An 18277-nucleotide genomic window follows, 5' to 3' on the forward strand; every position below is an offset into this window, starting at 1 on the left:
CTTGGCCAATTTAAACTAATGTTTATTTTCACTTAATCTTGAGTGATTTATTGCGGTATTTACAAAGTATATTTTAGTTCCAGATAACCCAACTCTTGACACTTATCTAACAGAGCTGAGATACCAATCAATGCCTCCTCGGAATTGGGCACAATGTAAGCGGGTGGCAAAATGAAACCATATTTGCCTTGATCTCGAAACTCGATGGTGTACGAAATACGTATGTCTTGCTCATTATAGGCCCAATCATTTGTGCCCCCGGATGCAATATCTAAAGAAGGATAAATTCGATTTAGTTTCATTGATAAACACGTTTAAATCATTGACTTACAGAGTACCGAGGCTACCGATCCATAATCATACGAAGTGCCATAGGGCAGAGCTAGAACTGCATCAGCATAAGCCTTGGCAACCGCATTCAGATCATCGTAGTTTTCGGGTTCTTCCTCAGCCGTATGGCCGTAAGGTGACAGCAGAAGTTGACTGTAAGAGTGAAAAGCCAGCATAACATTCACTTTATCTTTAATGCTGGCCACAAATTCAGATATGGCCTTAATTTCAGGCTCGGAATTGGCATAAGGTCCCCCATAATTCTCTGCGCAAGGTTCTTCTGAAGCTCCTCCATTCTCCATCCAATGGGAATCAAAGTTTCGATTTGGATCAACCCCTACGCATGAGGATGTCTCCGATGGCTGGCGAGTTTTGCGCCACATGCGATCCTATAAAAGGGGAGAAGCATTTTCAGATAAACTCTTTCGATTAATTGAGATGTCTTTAACCTTTTCATGCGAGTATACGAATCCATCAACATTAAGTACCGGCACAATATACCAATCATGATTCTCGGCCAAAGATCTTATCATCTCATCTTCTGAGGTCAAAAACTGATTGATTAACCAGGTGGCTGTGGCCGAGGTTATCCACTCCCTAGCATGTATATTCGATTCAATGAATACACCTGGATTATTCAATTTATAGGAGATTTTAATGCCTCGTATAGTTCGATTTTCATACGATTGACCCACAATGAATTCTTCGGTTACACCAGGATACGCAGACAAAATCTCATCAAGCCATTTTTCAATTTCTTCTAAAGTATTATAACGAGTCCAGCCGAATTCTGAAGTATCTGCCCTGGTACTGATATCAGTTTCGTTTTCAATTAGTCTGGCAATAAAAAATTGATTATCGTTAATTGATTGATGTTATCAGGGAATTAATTTTTAACGTACTCTTGTACATTGTTTATGAATAAGTCACTTTTCACATGGGCCTTTTGTAATGCTTGCTGGAATTTCCACATTGCCTTTGGTCCCACCATCATGTGTAGCTCATCCCTGGACTCATGCCACAGGCGAAACTATAGTTGTGAATAGATTTTAAATAAGGAATGTCATCAAGAATAGGGAAAACTTACATTTTCATGTTCTTCGGTTAGTTTAAGTAATAAATTTCGTTGCCAGGAACTTGAATATTTGAGCTTATAGACAGCATAGTTATCATATCGAATGGGATCCTCTAAGCCTCTGACCAGGACTAGGCATAATATAAATATTATTGTTATTCCGCTTAGCTGCATGTTTAGGGTTTGGCTAACGTCAGACAACTAATACGATTATGTATTTCGTCTTAAGTAGTAAATAACACTAACAGCTTTAACCCATTAACTCAATGGGCTCATAAAGATAGCATTGATAGAAAACTAAACCCACTGCATCAAGTAGTTATATAAATATACACTTGCAAAGGGTATAACAATATTGTTTTAATATTTGCAACGAGGGTGGTCTAATAAGTACTTAGCCTATACAATTGCAGCTTGTGAATACCTAAATTTCATGGAGAGATCGTGAACTATTATTGTCAGCGATCATCACAATCCATGGTAGATTGGTGTTATACCAATTTATGTCGACCGTCATCTACAAATTTTTCTATACTTCCTTGTCCACTATATATCTTTTAAGTTTCCCAATGTAATTTGCAAAAGTTAAAGTATTTAATGTACATATAAGCTGTTTCAAAAAACACTTTCTGCAGTGTGTCTCAAAGTCGATGGCATTACTTAATTATTATCGTACATATTGCAATTACATATTTAATCTTTCTCACCCATATTTGGGGTCTAGACTCTACATACATTCTTTTCTGTGTAGTACTTTCCTATTATGAGGCATCCAAAAATACATTTTTTTACCTGTTTTTTGTGATAGACAGACAACAAAATAAATTAGAAACTTCACTTCGCTTCGCTACTGATTTTGATTTATAAGTTTTCAAATAGAAAAGAACATTATGTTTCTAAGAATTTAGAATTTAATTTTATTTTTTCTCTTTTTTTGAGTATTTTTAGATACGCTGTCTATGAAATCGTTGAAATATTAGCACGCTTGATGGTCATAAAGTTTCTTTACGTAACATTATATTATGGAGAAGAAGTAATAAAAAATAATCAAATTAATCAAATGAATAATTTTTTTAATATTTTACTACAATTTTTTCTTGTTTAAATATAGTTTAAGTCTTTAGCCTTATCAACAAGAGCAATAAGGCCAGCTAGTATCTCTTCAGCATTGGGAATGATATAGGCAGGTGGTAAGACTTGTCCATACCGACCGGTATCTCGAAACTCAATAAGAAAGGCTAACTGAATATCCAGCTCACTGTACGCCCAGTCTATCGACGAACCAGAGGCAATATCTGAAATGTATGTGTAAAACTAACAACTTTCTTTACTTTCAAATCAGCTTACATAACAAATTGGCTGTGGTTCCATGTGTATACTCAGTGCCATAGGCTAGATTTCTAATGGCCGAAGTGAAAACATCGCCTATAGCCTCTAGATCCTCTTTATTTTGTGGAATTTCTTCTTCAGAGTGTCCGTAGGGATACAACAGAAATTGACTATACGAGTGGAAAGCCAAATATATGCGCAAATCATCCTTGATGCTAGCAACAAATTCGGACAGGGCTTCTGTTTCCGGTTCAGAGAAGGGTGCAGATCCAGCATAACGATCCTCACACGGTTCGTCAGAAGCGCCACCGTTTTCCATCCAATGGGCATCAAAATTTCTATTGCCATCAGTACCGATGCAGTCTGAATTGGCATTAGGTTGTCGGGTCTTGCGCCACAATCGGTTCTTCAAATAGAAAACAATAAACTCACATTGATTCTATATACCTATGAAGAGATATCTCCAATCTTACATTTGTATGTGTATAGACGAAACCATCGACGTTTAGCACTGGAACGACATACCAATCATAGTTCTCGGCCAATTCCCTTACTTGAGAATTGTCGGACGTCAAAAGCTCATTGATAAACCAAGTAGCTGTTGCCACTGTGATCCACTCTCTGGCATGTATTGTGGATTCAATAAAAATTGCAGGTTTTCCTGTATTGTGGGATATTTTAACGGCTCTTATATCACGACCCTCATAGGATTGCCCAATAACCAATCCTTCAGTGACATTAGCATAATCAATAAGTATCTTATCCAACCAGGCATAGATTTCTTCAAGATTGTGATAGCGCTTCCAATTAAAGTCCGAATTGTATCGCTCTTCGAGGGGTTGCTCATCATCGATTAATCTAGGCAAGTACATACATCTTATATACAAAGTTAAAATTGAATGATTAACTTACTTTTGCACATTAGGAATAAAAACTTCCACTTCTAGTCCTGTCATATATGTTAAACTCCGAAAGGTTCTATCTTCAATAGGATTGACCATCACATGCATTTCATTGCGTCCTTCATACCAAATGTCGTACTGAGAAAAGTTAAATTTGACAAAAATTGCTATTTGTTTTTCAATTGTGTAAACATGTGTTACCTTTTGTTCTCCTTTTCCCAAAAATTGTTGTAAAACTTGTCTCTGTTGCTCATTTTCAAATGTAACACGATACACTGCGAACTCATCATATCTGACCTTGAACGAAGCCGAAGATATGGCAAGGATCGAAGTAAACAAAATTAGATATTCGCACAGTTTCATGTGTTCGCTTTAAAATGGTAAAACCAACTAATTCAAGTCGAAATAATTGTATACCTACCAACCTTTTTGCTGAAAATGTATTTATATACTAATTCCGATATTCTTTTAGTGGCCATTATAAAGATATCAACCATAAAATGTGCTCACTGTATTAATTATGTATATTATTTACTTATGATTTACTGTATTTATTGGTTGTTTATTGTATAATAGTATGTACTAGTTTAGGGCGATTCCCGTACACAGATGGTAAACTGTTATTTTTTCGTTCGTATCGTGTATTGTTGTCCGATACAAAACCATCTATCATCTTATTTGTAAGATGATGCTATAAAAGAAATTATAGGACAAATATTTCTCATATTCCAGATAATGTCAGGGATGTATTTAGAAATTAAAAAGCGTCTTTATTGCTGTTGTTCCACATTTTCCTTCGTAGTACTTTCCTGAGAATTTACTGTCTGTGCTTTACTAAATGTATTGTATTGTATTAAAGTATAGGATATAGTTGTAAACTATCAACCGAACTATATTTTACAAGCACTGGCAACTAAGGCCTTCGGCTTAGACGAAAATTACATACACTAGCCTGGGATTCGAACCCGGATCCTCGTTGTTCAGTCTAAATGTAAAAATGTATCAAACAGGCAGAAGCAAGCTTTTTCTTTACTGGTTTAGTACGCTCGCAGATTCTGTTTGTTTCAAAATTTGGCCACTCCCACTTCTGCTTCCGCAAAATTAGATGAACCGGATTTTCTCAAAGGCTAACAAAGTTAAAGTATCCAAATTTGGTACGTGATATACCAAAGTCGACGAGACAACTTACTATATTCAAAAGACGTCCCATCGTCTTCGGTATGCCAAAAACCGAAAACTAAAGAATCTTTTAGACTTCAGATCAATCAGTAGACTATGTCTCTTCATTACTTTGTGCATATGTAGGTTTACAGATAACAGCATAAATTTAACATTTCGCTTCGTTGGCATCAATTTTGATTTATGAGTTTTAAAATAGAAACAAAGATTATATTAACTGGAATTTTTTGTGCTTCACGTATCTACGAAAATATTGATATATTGACATTAAGTTTTTCTTCAAAGTTTTAAGAATTGCAGATTGTACACTTGTACATATAATAGTAAAGAAGAATAGATATCAAGTTTGAAACATAATAAGATTAAGTGATCAATAGATTTTAAAGCTTAATTAGTTTAATATTATAAAATTTGTTGATCTTGTTCAAATGTAGCTTAAGTCTTTAGCCTTATCAATTAGAGCAATAAGACCAGCCAATAGCTCCTCAGAATTAGGAATGATATATGCAGCTGGTAAGACTTGTCCATGACGTCCTGTATCGCGGAATTCAATAGTGTAAGCTAATTTAATATCCATTTCGCTGTACGCCCAATCTACTGATGAACCAGAAGCAATATCTGAAAAATAAATATAAGATTATTATAATCATTTTCAATTCATTTCAATCAGGGTAACTTACACAACAAACTGGGTGTGGTTCCATGTTTATACTCAGTGCCATAGGCCATATTTTTAATCGCCGAAGTGAAAACATCCCCTATAGCCTCTAGATCTTCCTTATTTGGAGGACTTTCTACCTCTGTGTGCCCGTAAGGATACAATAGGAACTGACTATACGAGTGAAAAGCCAAATATATGCTCAAATCATCCTTAATGCTAGCAACAAACTCGGACAATGCTTTTGTTTCCGGTTCAGAGAAGGGTGCAGATCCAGCATAACGATCCTCACACGGTTCGTCAGAGGCACCACCATTTTCCATCCAATGGGCATCAAAATTTCTATTGCCATCGGTACCGATGCAGTCTGAATTGGCATTAGGTTGTCGGGTCTTGCGCCACAATCGGTTCTTCAAATAGAAAACAATAAACTCACATTCATTCTATATACCTATGAAGAGATATCTCCAATCTTACATTTGTATGTGTATAGACGAAACCATCGACGTTTAGCACTGGAACGACATACCAATCATAGTTCTCGGCCAATTCCCTTACTTGAGAATTGTCGGACGTCAAAAGCTCATTGATAAACCAAGTAGCTGTTGCCACTGTGATCCACTCTCTGGCATGTATTGTGGATTCAATAAAAATTGCAGGTTTTCCTGTATTGTGGGATATTTTAACGGCTCTTATATCACGACCCTCATAGGATTGCCCAATAACCAATCCTTCAGTGACATTAGCATAATCAATAAGTATCTTATCCAACCAGGCATAGATTTCTTCAAGATTGTGATAGCGCTTCCAATTAAAGTCCGAATTGTATCGCTCTTCGAGGGGTTGCTCATCATCGATTAATCTAGGCAAGTACATACATCTTATATACAAAGTTAAAATTTAATGATTAACTTACTTTTGCACATTTGGAATAAAGACTTCCACTTCTAGTCCTGTCATATAAGTTAAACTCCGAAAGGTTCTATCTTCAAGAGGATTGACCATCACATGCATTTCATTGCGTCCTTCATACCAAATATCGTACTGATAAAAGTTAAATTTGATAAAAATTGCTATTCAATTGTGTTAACATGTGTTACCTTCTGTTCTCTTTTACCCAAAAATTGTTGTAAAACTTGTCTCTGTTGCTCATTTTCAAATCTAACACGATACACCGCATATCCATCATATCTGACCTTGAACGAAGCCGAAGATATGGCAAGGATCGAAGTAAACAAAATTAGATATTCGCACAGTTTCATGTGTCCGCTTTGAAATGTTAAAACCAACTAATTCAGGTCTAATTTTCCTATACTTACCAACCTTCTTGCTATAAATGTTTATATCAATTCCTATAATCTTTTACTGGGCATTATAAAGATATTAACCATAAAATGTGTTCACTGTATACCATTCACTTCTGTCCAGTGTGTGCCATATTTATTGACCTCAATTTGTTATTTATTGTGTATAAGTGTATGTATATTGCAATGTTTTTGAGCCACAGCTGGTAGACAGCTTTATAAAGAATTATTTCCTTAACTTAAAGTCAGTTTCAAGTCACTACTATTCAATGAAAGAATGAAGTTCTTAATTGCATTCATGCTTATTGTAGCCATAAAGGCCTCATTTTCACTTCCTGTCAAAGAACAGCATCGCGTACGGTATGATAATTATGCGGTGTATATAATAAATATTCAAAATATCCGACAACGCCAAGTTGTATTGAAATTACTGGAACAACCAAAACATGTGAGTAAAAAATGAGTATATTTTAATATTGTTTACATCATACTGACGCGATAATAGTAACTTGTAATCTTCGATAAAAAAACCTTTTACTCTTTAATTCAGTCCTGAGTCGTTGATAAATTTGACTATCATTAACTAACACTTATAACCTCTTTCTTATTCCATTTAGTATAACCTATGGCATACGACAGTTACGGAAGTTCATCTTATGGTAAGCCCCTTGGCAATGAGGTCTTTTCACAAACTGATGGCGAAGGAGAGAATTGTGGCCAAATTTTGTATAGCAAATGTTCAGGAGTAAGTTCATATTAGAATTCTCTTAATCATTAATAACTTGTAATCTTCTGCAGACTAATCGATGCCCAGTCCAATAAATAAAACATATATTTAAGTGCGCATATTTATGTATATGATTTATTTGAAAATAAAATCTGTTTGCCTTTAAGGCTTCTTGCAACCAGCTCCGCAATCATCTGCCTCACAGATGTCGCAAAGAGAGTTCTTCACTTCATAGTATTCGGTTGCACGACGTTCGGTATCGTAGTAATCATATATGGAAACTGATGCCGGCTTCTGTTTAGCCACTGCATGAGCTTTATTAGCCTCGACGGGAATGCACTTAACATCTCCGGGCGTGAGGCTATCGAAATAGGCTATGATTGTAGAGTCAGAGTTCTTGGTTTCAATGCGTTTCACTCGATCGACAGCTTTAATTTGATCAAATTTATCAGAATCACTGACATATCCAGAAGGCAGGGCTATTTCAATTACTACCATGTTTGAGTCCTTCTTTTGATCGCTATCCTCAAGTGGGATATACTCAGCACATACCTCGACTAGCAATTTCTTCTTGAGAGTATCCTTTACACTAGGAGTGACTTTGAAACTAGGCTTCTTATCCTTTTCGGCCAGATTGTAGCGATACGAAAGTTGCACCATAGCGGAACCCTTGCCCTTGGCTGTAAAGTCCACTTTACGCGTTGACTTTGGTAGCACATGAGTCTGCAAGACTAGAGAGTTTTCAGGATTAACTTTAATCGTATCCTGTGTGCCATTAGACGGTGTAAAATCGATGTCAATGGTGCCACTACCAGAGCCAGTCTTGTAGGCAAACTTGGTAAGAGCCTGCAAGCCAATAACAGTATCCTGGGTGGAGGAGAAACCGCCATTACTATTCCGCTGGGAAATCAGCCATTTAATTATGGGCAATGAAGCCTCGGCGGGATATTTCTCGAGCAGGCCCAAGAGTATATATGAGGTGATTTCCACATCATTGCTACGAGGATGCCAATAGGAACGGCGATCATTGGAGGTTGAATCTTCCTTGGCCTTGGACCACCATTTGCGACCATCCTCTTGTTTGGCCATAGTTTCAATTTTCGCAATAACCTTTTCAGACTTGGGATGTTTGGCCAGTTGTAAGGCCACCAATGCAATGGCTAAGGAATATTGATTATCAGTTTTGTCCACCTCTTCGGCCACATATTGAACACCCTTGTCAATGGCTTGCTTATATTTGTCCATGAGTTCCTAGAAAACAAATAAACATTAAAAATCATAATTGAATATCCATTATTGAAGCTCTATTTTCAGTCACTTACATGATTCTCAAAGAAGGCCAGCAAGACAAACGATGAAAGTCCCAAAGCATTATGATTGGCATTATCAAATAATTTACCCAATTCGGGAAATTCGCCATTTTCCTTTTGCTTAGACACTAGAAAATCGAGGCCAGCCACTATGACTTTTGGATCTACATCAGTATATTTGCCTGCCTGATGGAAGGAACGCATCACATAGGCTGTTAGCCAAGTACTGCCGGCTGCATCTGATTTGCCAAAGGCACTATAAGAGCCATCATCGTGCTTATATGATAATTCACGCTGATAGCCGATTTCTAAGAATTTCTTAGCCTTCTTTTGAATGGCAGGCATTTTGCGATTGGTAACTTCCAAGTATTTTAATACCAAAATATTTGGCACAAAATTTACCATATTCTGTTCACCACAACCGTATGGCATACGGACCAAATTATCCAAATTCTGAAGGGTTGGACCCAATAGATCTCCGACCACTGAGAATTCAATGAACTCGGAATCGCGAACAGCTTCCTTGGGTACATCGACATCTAGTTCTTCGCTCATTTCAGACTGCTCAGGAAGATTTATAAAAACAGCACGATTCTCATACTGGGTCACACCTTCGGGTTCCACTTTTAGTTTCTGATGTATTGTATCGCCAGCCAATGGAGACGTTGCTGTAATCTTTAGAGTAGTTGTTCCCACATTCTTTGGCCGTATCATAAATGAAACACTTTGACCACTATTTGCCGGTATGGTCACACGTTTTACACGACGAACTTCGTCAATTGATTTCTCCTCTACTTCATTGGTGGCCTCGGTAAAGTCGAATTCCCGGTCCGAGTTGTCCATGACAACCTCAGCCTCTAGTTTCTTGTCCAAGTAATTGAAAATGATCACAGGAATGGCAATAACTTCACCTAAGATTTGCACAGAATTCAAGATTTTAGTTTTAAACTCATCTTTACTTCAACAACTTACCTCGTTTAACAGAATATGGCAAATTGGTTGACACAAAGAAAGGCTGGAATACCCGAATTTTAGTAGGACTCTCAGTCAAGGCTAAGCCCGTTGTTGGATTCAGAGAGAAGCCAGTAATCACCCAAGAGGTAATGGTATCTGGTATCTTTTTGGTCAAGTTGGCAAATCCAGTTTCATCCACGCTTTATTTTTTAACACAAAGATAAAAATCGATTAGCGTCTTCTTTAATTGTTTAACAAAACATTCATTACATATGCAACACACACACAAAGCAACAAGGACAAAAGCACAATGGGTTAAATGAAAATAAAAATTAATTTGCTAAATTAGTGTGTGAAAAAAAGTTTGTTTTGGTTTTTAGGAAAATGTTAGTTACTTTTCTGTATTTTCAAATATCCAAGTCTCAATGAAGTCTTGGCGTATGCCAATATTTGTCTCGTTTGTATTTGCCTCATCAATGATCTGGGGTATTTCTGTTGTGGTCCTATAAATTTTCTTGCTGTTATTTTTATTTTGACTATTTCCACTGATTTTCATTATGGGTATAATACCCGCGGTTTCCGGCTTCTTATTATTATTAACTTTGGCGAAAATAAAAAATAGATTCGAAGTAAATATTTTGTATACAAATTTACTCAAGGCCATTGAAAAGTTGTTAGGTTTGTGAGAATTCTTGACGGTCATAGAACCTCTGGACATCAGATCAGATGTCGAGAAAAATAACTGTATATTAAATTATTAAGTTTTTATGGTATGAGTAATTTCCATCGGAAAACGCAAGCAAAGGACAAAATATCATACGAAAAAACCGGATACCCATTTTTCATACTTGTCTAGAATGGAATGTATCCAAGTTTCAGGAAATTCTTGTCTAATTTGTGGTGGAGTAACATCAATCATCAATGTGGACATTGACATTGATGTTAAATGACCCATACGGCGTCTATTTCCACCCCGAAACCGTAAATGATATTTTCTACGGTGTAAACGCCTTGCTACACATATAAGTATATGAAATTATAAGAAACGAAAATATTCAATTTTGTTATATGTAGATGGTATGAAGAATGTGCATTAAAGGAGCATGTAAACCTATGAAAACAATCACGAAATCTTGACAAACAAAAGGAACCTATTTCTCGTACTTTTCAATATTAAAATGTATCCAAGTTTCGGGAAATTCTTTACGTATTTGTGTCCGTGTTGTACTACTTGGTACTATCATATCTAATCGTCTCACTAAATTTTCTTCAAAAGTTTTGGGTTCCAATAATCGTCCAGAGATTGAATCATCATAGTTAGCAGATATCATGTATAAAATTTCGTCCGAAAATTCCATATCATAATCAACCAGGAAACCTGAATCATTAATGATTAAATTAAGATTAACTGCCTCCTTCTTAATAATTATAATAATTAATAAGCTTTATATTTGATAGAAATTTATTGAATCATGCATATTCTAGATATTCGTTAACGCACCTCCCTTTATTAAATGATTCCCATATCCAGATATCCGCAAAATTTTTACGTATTATTATCGATTTTTGTGGCATTTCTACCACTTCTGGATCATCTGAATTTTCGATTTCTAATTCGTGTGCATCCTCTGTATCATATTCTTCAACATTCGCATCCAATGATACTGTATAATCAATATCATCATTAACCATTTCTAGACCTAAAATTCAATTTCACAATCTCACTTTGTCATTCAATAAAAAATTATGAAAAAATAGTTTAAAATTAAAGATTTGTAGTAATTTTTTAACTATAAAACTTATTATTGATCCAGCCGTATGTTATTTACTAATGTAATCAGCTTCGAGTGGATATTGTTAGATACATTATCGTTAATATATGATGAGGACAATTACTTGGGGCTATTGAAAAATATCCAAGTTTCGGGAAATTCTTTACGAATTTGGGACAGTGGCGAACTGGGAGCATTAGTTGTAGTCTGTCCACTAATAATTCTTGGAGTTGTTGTGATAAACTCTCTCCTAAAAATTGAAGGTGCTAGAGGGTGATAATAATCCCATGGCGGTTGTATCCTTCTAGCTTCAATATTTGGAGAAAAAATTATGAAAGCAACAACATTATTTTGTTTATGACATTAAGAGAGCTACAAAATTTGACCACGCCCCGAACGTTACTGATCAACACTACGACCCGGGAACTAAATGTTATTAAAATCAATAAAAATTGCAAATAATATGTAATGTGTGTATCACAACAGACGAACATTAGATTCCGACACAAATAATAAAATCTATTTCGCATACTATTCAGTATTGGAATATATCCAAGTTTCGGGAAACTCTTTGCGTATATTATGTGAAGCCGAAGTTGGGAAGTTCCAATGAAGTTTGAGATGATTTGAAGCTGAGTATACTACATCCGACCTCAGTTGCACCATACCATCGTAAAAATCTAAGAAAATATCTTAATAATAATACGTCTTGGTTAGATAGTAAACAAAAATTAATTAAGAATACAATTCAAAACTTTTAGTTCCCAATTTTGCATAGCTCGCTTTGCCAGCTTAAGGTCAAATCTTTTGCGATAAAAACTTTTCTTTTTTCATATATTTCACATTCAGTCTTCGGGACAATTATAAGTTTTAACAACTTTAGATTATGATTAACATTACACAACGATCCCCATTAATATTTAACTTCTCTTTCAAATGCTAAGCTATTTTAAAAAATTTTTATCTTTAATATCAATTTTATCTGATTAATTGCAAAATCTAGAGAAAATGAGGTGGGTATACATGCATACATATTTTCATATTGTTTGACATAGTTTAGCGAGTAACTGATTAAGAAATTTACTTGAGACTTTTGGTAAAAATCCAAGATTCAGGAAATATCGAACGAACTTTTTGCGATACTGTTGTCCTCATCAAAGGAAGAGTACTTGTGTAGATCAAAGGAAAAGCAGTTGTCGTTATAATCCCATCGTAAAAAGCAGTTTGATCTTGTAAAGTATAATTTTTGAACGAAATAAAAACTCTGATATACAATCATACAATACAATTACCACAAATTGTGCACAAATTCCCACAATAAAACGAATCCTGTTCTTTTTGTAACTTGGCATAAATTCATTCATTCATATTTGTGCAAATGAGAAAATTCAAAGTATATATGTGAAGGGAAGAATTTGTATGATTAGTAGTTGAATGTTTTGTTAATAAGGTATTGATTAGAATCTTTTTGAATCATGCATAGCATGCATTGCATACTCTATCTTTTAAATAACGCACCTCCCATCATTCAAAGATTGCCATATCCAAACATCAGCAAAATTTTTCCTTATTGCTACTATCTCAACTGGCGTATCTACTTCATCTGTACCGTATTCTGCTAAATTTAAATACGCCGGTGTACTTAGATATGTTTCAGTCATCAATGTATAATACTCAAAAAACTCTTCGTCTAAAAATTATTTGAGAAATTTTCTTACTTAGTTCATCATGTCAATTATTCCAAAAATAAATTATGAGAGCTAGAGCTAAAATGCTATGATTCTCTTAATTATTGTAGTTTATGTAAGAAATGGGATAATGATATGAAAATCTAACTAAATTGATTAGCAATAACAGAGCATACAGAGGACTGAGGCATATAACTCGTGCATGCAGTTTGTATATACTTTTCGGTATTATCAAATATCCAGTTTTCAGGAAATTCCTTTCGTATATGTGCTTGTGGTCGTGGACCTGGACGGAAAGGAGCTGAGGCTGAGAACGCAGATCCTACAAGAATACCTGGTGGTCCCGGAACACCAAACCCTCTACTAGCATATATGGGTAGAGGATATTGGTTATACAGAAAATAATGCGGGAAAACCATAGCTGTTTTAGAACATATTCATTAGCATTAATTTAAGGAAAAAATTCACTAAAACTTATTTTAAATTTACAATATTTAAAGCCTTGGATATCAAACTAAGAAATTGTCATAGAAGAACATTTAGAATAGATGAAGAATAGTAATTGAAAGAAGAGAAGAACCACAAGCCAAGTAAAATGAAATCAAGTGTTAAGGTTAACAGATTCATACTTTTCAGCGTTATAAAAGATCCAGTTTTCGGGAAATTCTTGACGAATTTGAGGAGCTGGCGGACTCACAGGAACCGATATGGTTTCAGTCTTTTCAATCGATGATCCAATGCTAAATAATTCTGGCCTTGGTACATCATTGTATTCCAGCGCAAAATATATAATTTCATCTGCATTGGTTAGAACCATAATTAAAGTAAATTTAGAAACAATTTCCAAACATTAAGATTCCTAACACTTTGGTAGTGGAAAAAGTTGGTAAAGGTTTTCTACTTAAAGGGATAGAAAGAAAGAGTATAACTAGTAAAGATCAAGTCTTAAACCAAAGAAATTGAACTAATTTTGTATATTTAATCTGCGATTCATACTTTATAGCATTATAGAAGATCCAGTTTTCAGGAAATTCCTTACGAATCTGAATTTTCTGACGAATTTGAAGATCTTCCTGAAAGCGATTTGATATAATCTCCTCTTGCGGTAATCTATCGAATATTAGTGGCCCGATTGCAAAATGCGATACTAAAAAAGGTTCCTCTTCTGCATTAAATGAAATACGATAAATTAAATAGTTTACTGATGAATCAAAGACTTAGATTTGCACTTTAAGCAAAGTAATAAAGAGACACACACACATACATATACATTTAAAACTATTTACATAATTAAGACCTAAACCAAACAAATTTGTGTAGATAGATTTTGTAAATTTTAACTGATGCATACTTTTCCGCGTTATAAAAAATCCAGTTTTCAGGAAATTCTTTACGGATTGGAGGAGCTGCAAGCGCGAGATTAGGAGATAAGCCAGTGGGTGCGACAGCAGCTAGCGCAAAAATTGGCCTGCCGACCCAGGAAATAGGTCTGGGCAAAAGTGGAAATCTGACATCTACATTGGGATCATTAGAGGAGAATATAGAAATAGATTTCTAAACCATTTAGCTTATAGTTTGCGCAAACCCAGCAGGGGAATAGGGCTAATTTCTTAATATTTTGAATAATCATACTTCTCAACATTGGAATATATCCAATTCTCTGGAAAATTTTTACGTATCACTTTCGAATTGATTTTCATTGTACTGATTCCAATTGGTCGATCTCCCACTATATGAAGGTTCTCATATAATGAATCCAAGTCATAGTCGATTGGAGCAAAAACCATAGGTGCTTAAATGATAAGCTTTGCGTTTTGAAAAGCTTATCCTTAAATTATCATATTCGTATATAAATGATAGTCTTACCTGTATTATAGGGATAATTTGCATTGGTTAAGGTAACTAAGCCAGAGGTTTGGCCTGGATAACGTCCGTATCCCCTTTGTGAGGGTGTTGAAGTTTGATATTTATTAAGGTCAGAGAATATAGTCTCACGATCGAGATCGTTGCCAGATTTAAGCAAGAGAACACTCTGGTCTACACCCAAAAGTCCAACAAATGAGTCTGCATCGGTTTTTACCTTCAATTTAACTTCCTCACTGGGTTTCGCATCGATAGGTGCAGAGATTTCAATCTAATTCAAATAATATGAATCAATTAATTCTGTAAATCTTGGCAATTTATGGGAATTACTTACCGAGTTTTCGAAATCCTTGTCAAAATTGAGGGTTTCCTCCTCAAAACGCAACTCATTATCGAAAATGTAATAGACGAAAATTGTAGCTTTTGGCACCATGGCGAATGTTGGTGTAAATTTAACTGTATGAGTTTTACGACCTTCTGGAACATCAACATAATCACTTTCCACAATATTACCACGCGCTACAATAGTGTAGGCAAAATAGGGTATCTCAGCATTCGACTTGACTTCAAATGATACACTTTTGCCCAATTTTAGGCTGTAATAACAGATGATAGGCTGTAATGATAACAATTCCAATTTCTGTTTCCAATCTTTTTGACTTACGGTTGCGTCTTCAAAACAATCTTTAAGGGGTCGTTACTTTCGACAGCAGGCTGGAATTTGTGCAGACTACCCAAATTAGAGAAAGAGTCATCATATTTAGCCTCCACTTGTAAGTAGCGAGTTTCGTTTTCGGGGATATTGAATTCAAATGTGGCTATGCCATGTTCATTTACTGGAGCTTCTAGACTTATATCGTCATTGTTGGTAATCTGTTCTGGGGCACCTCTCCAAGGAAAATAATAGCGTGAAGATCCCAGTGTAAGTTTTACCTTCTTTTGAGCATTTTGCAAAGGAGAACCATCGAGATTCTTTACTACCACTTTGTAAGTGAGTTTTTTGCCTGGATGATAATTTGGTGGCTTATCGACTGCTTCTAGATTGTAACGTTGACTATGAAGGTTGACAGTGGTTGAGGCATTTTGTTTATTGCCCGTCAGCTCTTCCGTTACGATGGCAAAAATTTTCATTGGAGGAATATAATGGCTTCTGAATTGAGTGCCTCCGATATTGAATTCGACATGACCCTTGCCATCCACATCAATGGTTTTCTCTTGCCGTATGTCACCACTTGATCCATAGAAGCCAGAGGGTTCAAATGTAACCAGAGCTTTGCCTTTCACCGGCTTACCATAGGTATATTTGGCTCTAACTGTGGCCTTGACAGAACCATCAGCCACGGCTATATCTTTAGGTGATTCCACACTAACCTCAAACTTGGGCAGCACATACTTATCCACATCAAATGATTTACTTTGCTTCAAGTCTTGATCCTCAACACTGACCTCGATTTGCCATTTGCCCAATACTGGCTGATCGGACAACTGCAACTCACCGGTATACACGCCCTTGATTAGCTTGACATTTGACCACTGTTTGATACGATTCTGGGCTCCATCATTGATCACAATCTGAATTGGCTTATCAATCGCAGCAGGTCGCGTCTGTTCATCTAAAAACAATACTCGGAATTGCACTAAATCCGCCGGCTTATATGTAGCCTTATCAGTCTGTATGTAGACCGATGGCTTATTATTTTCATAATTCAATTTGGTGGTATTCTTGAAGATAACACCCTCAACGCCCTCGGCAGTGAGATTATAATCACCGCTCGACAATTTTGGTACATCAAATTCAACATTTTTTGTGGTCATGGGCAATAATTCCAAATCTTTTGTCTCATTATAAGAGGGTCCGGTAATGCCAACTTTTATTTTGCTGGGACCATCGGCTTTATGAATAGACACGGCTACATTGTACTTAAAAGTCGATCGAATGGTACCCGGAGCTATCACTGTATAGAGGCTGCAAAATAATAATCAAATAATTCCATTAGTTTGAAAAGTTCTAGCAGCCATTTCGATTCATTTGTTTATTTAATTAAATTTTCATGTAAATTTGATTAAGCTGAAGCTAAGCTAATGAAAAAAAAAAAGAAATACCGCAAGGTACTTTACATTATTTGTGAAAGCTTTTTTTATGGCTCTGCTCAATCATCATAAAAAGAAAAAAAAAACAACCAAAAAAATATTAATTAATTGTTTTTAGTGAACTCAATGGGGAAGACCCATAAAAACAGATGAATTCATTGTTTCCAACGATAACAGAATTTTAGCTCTTCCTGGTCTTTACACTATTTGGCTATACAATCCATACATACATATATACAAATATTTTATATATATATGTATGGATGTGCACGTACAATTTATGAAATTTACTACTAAACGAACAATACAAAATACATACATATAGGAAAAAAATAATGAAATCAGGCAAACACATAAACCTTCGCTCTTTGATGCTAATCATGTATATCAATATAGGTTCCTTTTTCTATTTATAGATTTTTTTCTCCTAGGTTCCTATAGGATCCTTTTTCTATTTATAGATTTTTTCTTAGGCTTGTCTTACATAAAAGAAAGAGAGGTCAAGGTTTCAACTTACCCAGTAGCATTAATAAGTAAAGCCAATTGCAAGAAGCACAAACCGATCAAATGACGCGACATGTTCGCGAATTTTTTGTTTAAAATTGAAACAATTTCCAAATGGGGAATCACTATACACACACACTTTAATATAATCAAAACTATATTTAAATGAAAATCCAAAAAGAAGAACCGAATGCCTCGAAGTGACGAGCCACAATGAGCTCGCATTGATTTCAAGCTCAGTTTAAGTACGCTTGCGGTTGGTATATAGTATCTATATATAGATGCGAGCGCTGTCAATTCCTCTCTCACTCACTCACGTGCTCTCTCTCTTTCTCTCTCACTCTCTTCCACTGACTCTTTTAGTTTGTTTATTTACAAAACCTTAAATTCTGGGAAGTTCCCTGCTGTGGCTAGCTAATTGCAATCAAGTCCCCTCTCCGATAGATCACACGAACCGGTAGAGACGTCATTGATGATACACAAACAAAATTAAAATAAACTAGTTTGTTTGAGCATGTTTTTCTCATTCCATCTCTATCTGTTTCCTCGTCTCTCTATCTATTTGTCTCGTGCTTGTTTTAAGAGATAACG

The 18277-nt window shown here is 35.5% G+C and overlaps 4 protein-coding genes across 14 annotated transcripts; all 4 read right to left on the reverse strand.

The window, feature by feature from the left end:
• Position 1: 1 nt before the first annotated feature.
• Positions 2–1590, reverse strand: LOC6641538 (zinc carboxypeptidase). Its single transcript, XM_002064589.3, has 5 exons — positions 1418–1590; positions 1233–1360; positions 780–1167; positions 332–719; positions 2–271 (listed from the first exon to the last, which is right to left on the reverse strand). The coding sequence occupies exons 1-5, from the start codon at positions 1577–1579 to the stop codon at positions 60–62; spliced, it is 1278 nt and encodes a 425-aa protein (XP_002064625.1). The 5' UTR covers positions 1580–1590; the 3' UTR covers positions 2–59.
• An 871-nt stretch (positions 1591–2461) lies between these two features.
• On the reverse strand, positions 2462–4000 carry LOC6641537 (zinc carboxypeptidase). The gene is made up of 5 exons (XM_002064588.4): positions 3838–4000; positions 3647–3774; positions 3208–3592; positions 2753–3140; positions 2462–2700 (listed from the first exon to the last, which is right to left on the reverse strand). Exons 1-5 carry the CDS (start codon positions 3997–3999, stop codon positions 2507–2509), a joined length of 1257 nt encoding a protein of 418 aa, XP_002064624.3. The 5' UTR covers position 4000; the 3' UTR covers positions 2462–2506.
• Positions 4001–5208: 1208 nt separating this feature from the next.
• On the reverse strand, positions 5209–6747 carry LOC6641536 (zinc carboxypeptidase). The gene is made up of 5 exons (XM_023175477.2): positions 6574–6747; positions 6390–6517; positions 5951–6335; positions 5496–5883; positions 5209–5433 (listed from the first exon to the last, which is right to left on the reverse strand). Exons 1-5 carry the CDS (start codon positions 6733–6735, stop codon positions 5240–5242), a joined length of 1257 nt encoding a protein of 418 aa, XP_023031245.1. The 5' UTR covers positions 6736–6747; the 3' UTR covers positions 5209–5239.
• Positions 6748–7611: 864 nt separating this feature from the next.
• Positions 7612–17778, reverse strand: LOC6641550 (CD109 antigen). 11 transcript variants are annotated; one of them, XM_023175518.2, is made up of 8 exons: positions 17700–17778; positions 15756–17057; positions 15426–15687; positions 15095–15362; positions 10164–10368; positions 9787–9968; positions 8827–9725; positions 7612–8755 (listed from the first exon to the last, which is right to left on the reverse strand). In XM_023175518.2, the coding sequence occupies exons 1-8, from the start codon at positions 17759–17761 to the stop codon at positions 7667–7669; spliced, it is 4269 nt and encodes a 1422-aa protein (XP_023031286.1). In that variant the 5' UTR covers positions 17762–17778; the 3' UTR covers positions 7612–7666. The 11 variants fall into 11 exon arrangements, with proteins under 11 accessions (XP_023031286.1, XP_023031291.1, XP_023031285.1 ...); XM_023175523.2 differs by lacking the exon at positions 10164–10368 and adding an exon at positions 10617–10782; XM_023175517.2 differs by lacking the exon at positions 10164–10368 and adding an exon at positions 10933–11146.
• Positions 17779–18277: the final 499 nt, after the last annotated feature.

The sequence above is a fragment of the Drosophila willistoni genome (genome assembly GCF_018902025.1).
Source record: "Drosophila willistoni isolate 14030-0811.24 chromosome 2R unlocalized genomic scaffold, UCI_dwil_1.1 Seg200, whole genome shotgun sequence".
NCBI lineage: Eukaryota > Metazoa > Arthropoda > Insecta > Diptera > Drosophilidae > Drosophila > Drosophila willistoni.

What these genes read in the sequence shown, in the direction of transcription:
- LOC6641538 (XM_002064589.3), bottom strand. Translation starts at nt 1,579, where the DNA reads ATGCAGCTAAGCGGAATAACAATAATATTTATATTATGCCTAGTCCTG. An exon ending in TAACCGAAGAACATGAAAAT is followed by an intron (nt 1,361 to 1,417) that starts GTAAGTTTTCCC and finishes TCACAACTATAG; the next exon opens with TTTCGCCTGTGGCATGAGTC. An exon ending in TTCATAAACAATGTACAAGA is followed by an intron (nt 1,168 to 1,232) that starts GTACGTTAAAAA and finishes TTTTATTGCCAG; the next exon opens with ACTAATTGAAAACGAAACTG.
- LOC6641537 (XM_002064588.4), bottom strand. Translation starts at nt 3,999, where the DNA reads ATGAAACTGTGCGAATATCTAATTTTGTTTACTTCGATCCTTGCCATA. An exon ending in TGGGAAAAGGAGAACAAAAG is followed by an intron (nt 3,775 to 3,837) that starts GTAACACATGTT and finishes AACTTTTCTCAG; the next exon opens with TACGACATTTGGTATGAAGG. An exon ending in TTTATTCCTAATGTGCAAAA is followed by an intron (nt 3,593 to 3,646) that starts GTAAGTTAATCA and finishes GTACTTGCCTAG; the next exon opens with ATTAATCGATGATGAGCAAC.
- LOC6641536 (XM_023175477.2), bottom strand. Translation starts at nt 6,735, where the DNA reads ATGAAACTGTGCGAATATCTAATTTTGTTTACTTCGATCCTTGCCATA. An exon ending in TCGTCTATACACATACAAAT is followed by an intron (nt 5,884 to 5,950) that starts GTAAGATTGGAG and finishes TTCTATTTGAAG; the next exon opens with AACCGATTGTGGCGCAAGAC. An exon ending in AACCACACCCAGTTTGTTGT is followed by an intron (nt 5,434 to 5,495) that starts GTAAGTTACCCT and finishes TTTATTTTTCAG; the next exon opens with ATATTGCTTCTGGTTCATCA.
- LOC6641550 (XM_023175517.2), bottom strand. Translation starts at nt 17,761, where the DNA reads ATGTCGCGTCATTTGATCGGTTTGTGCTTCTTGCAATTGGCTTTACTT. An exon ending in TTACTTATTAATGCTACTGG is followed by an intron (nt 17,058 to 17,699) that starts GTAAGTTGAAAC and finishes ATTATTTTGCAG; the next exon opens with CCTCTATACAGTGATAGCTC. An exon ending in TGGCCTTCTTTGAGAATCAT is followed by an intron (nt 8,756 to 8,826) that starts GTAAGTGACTGA and finishes TTTGTTTTCTAG; the next exon opens with GAACTCATGGACAAATATAA.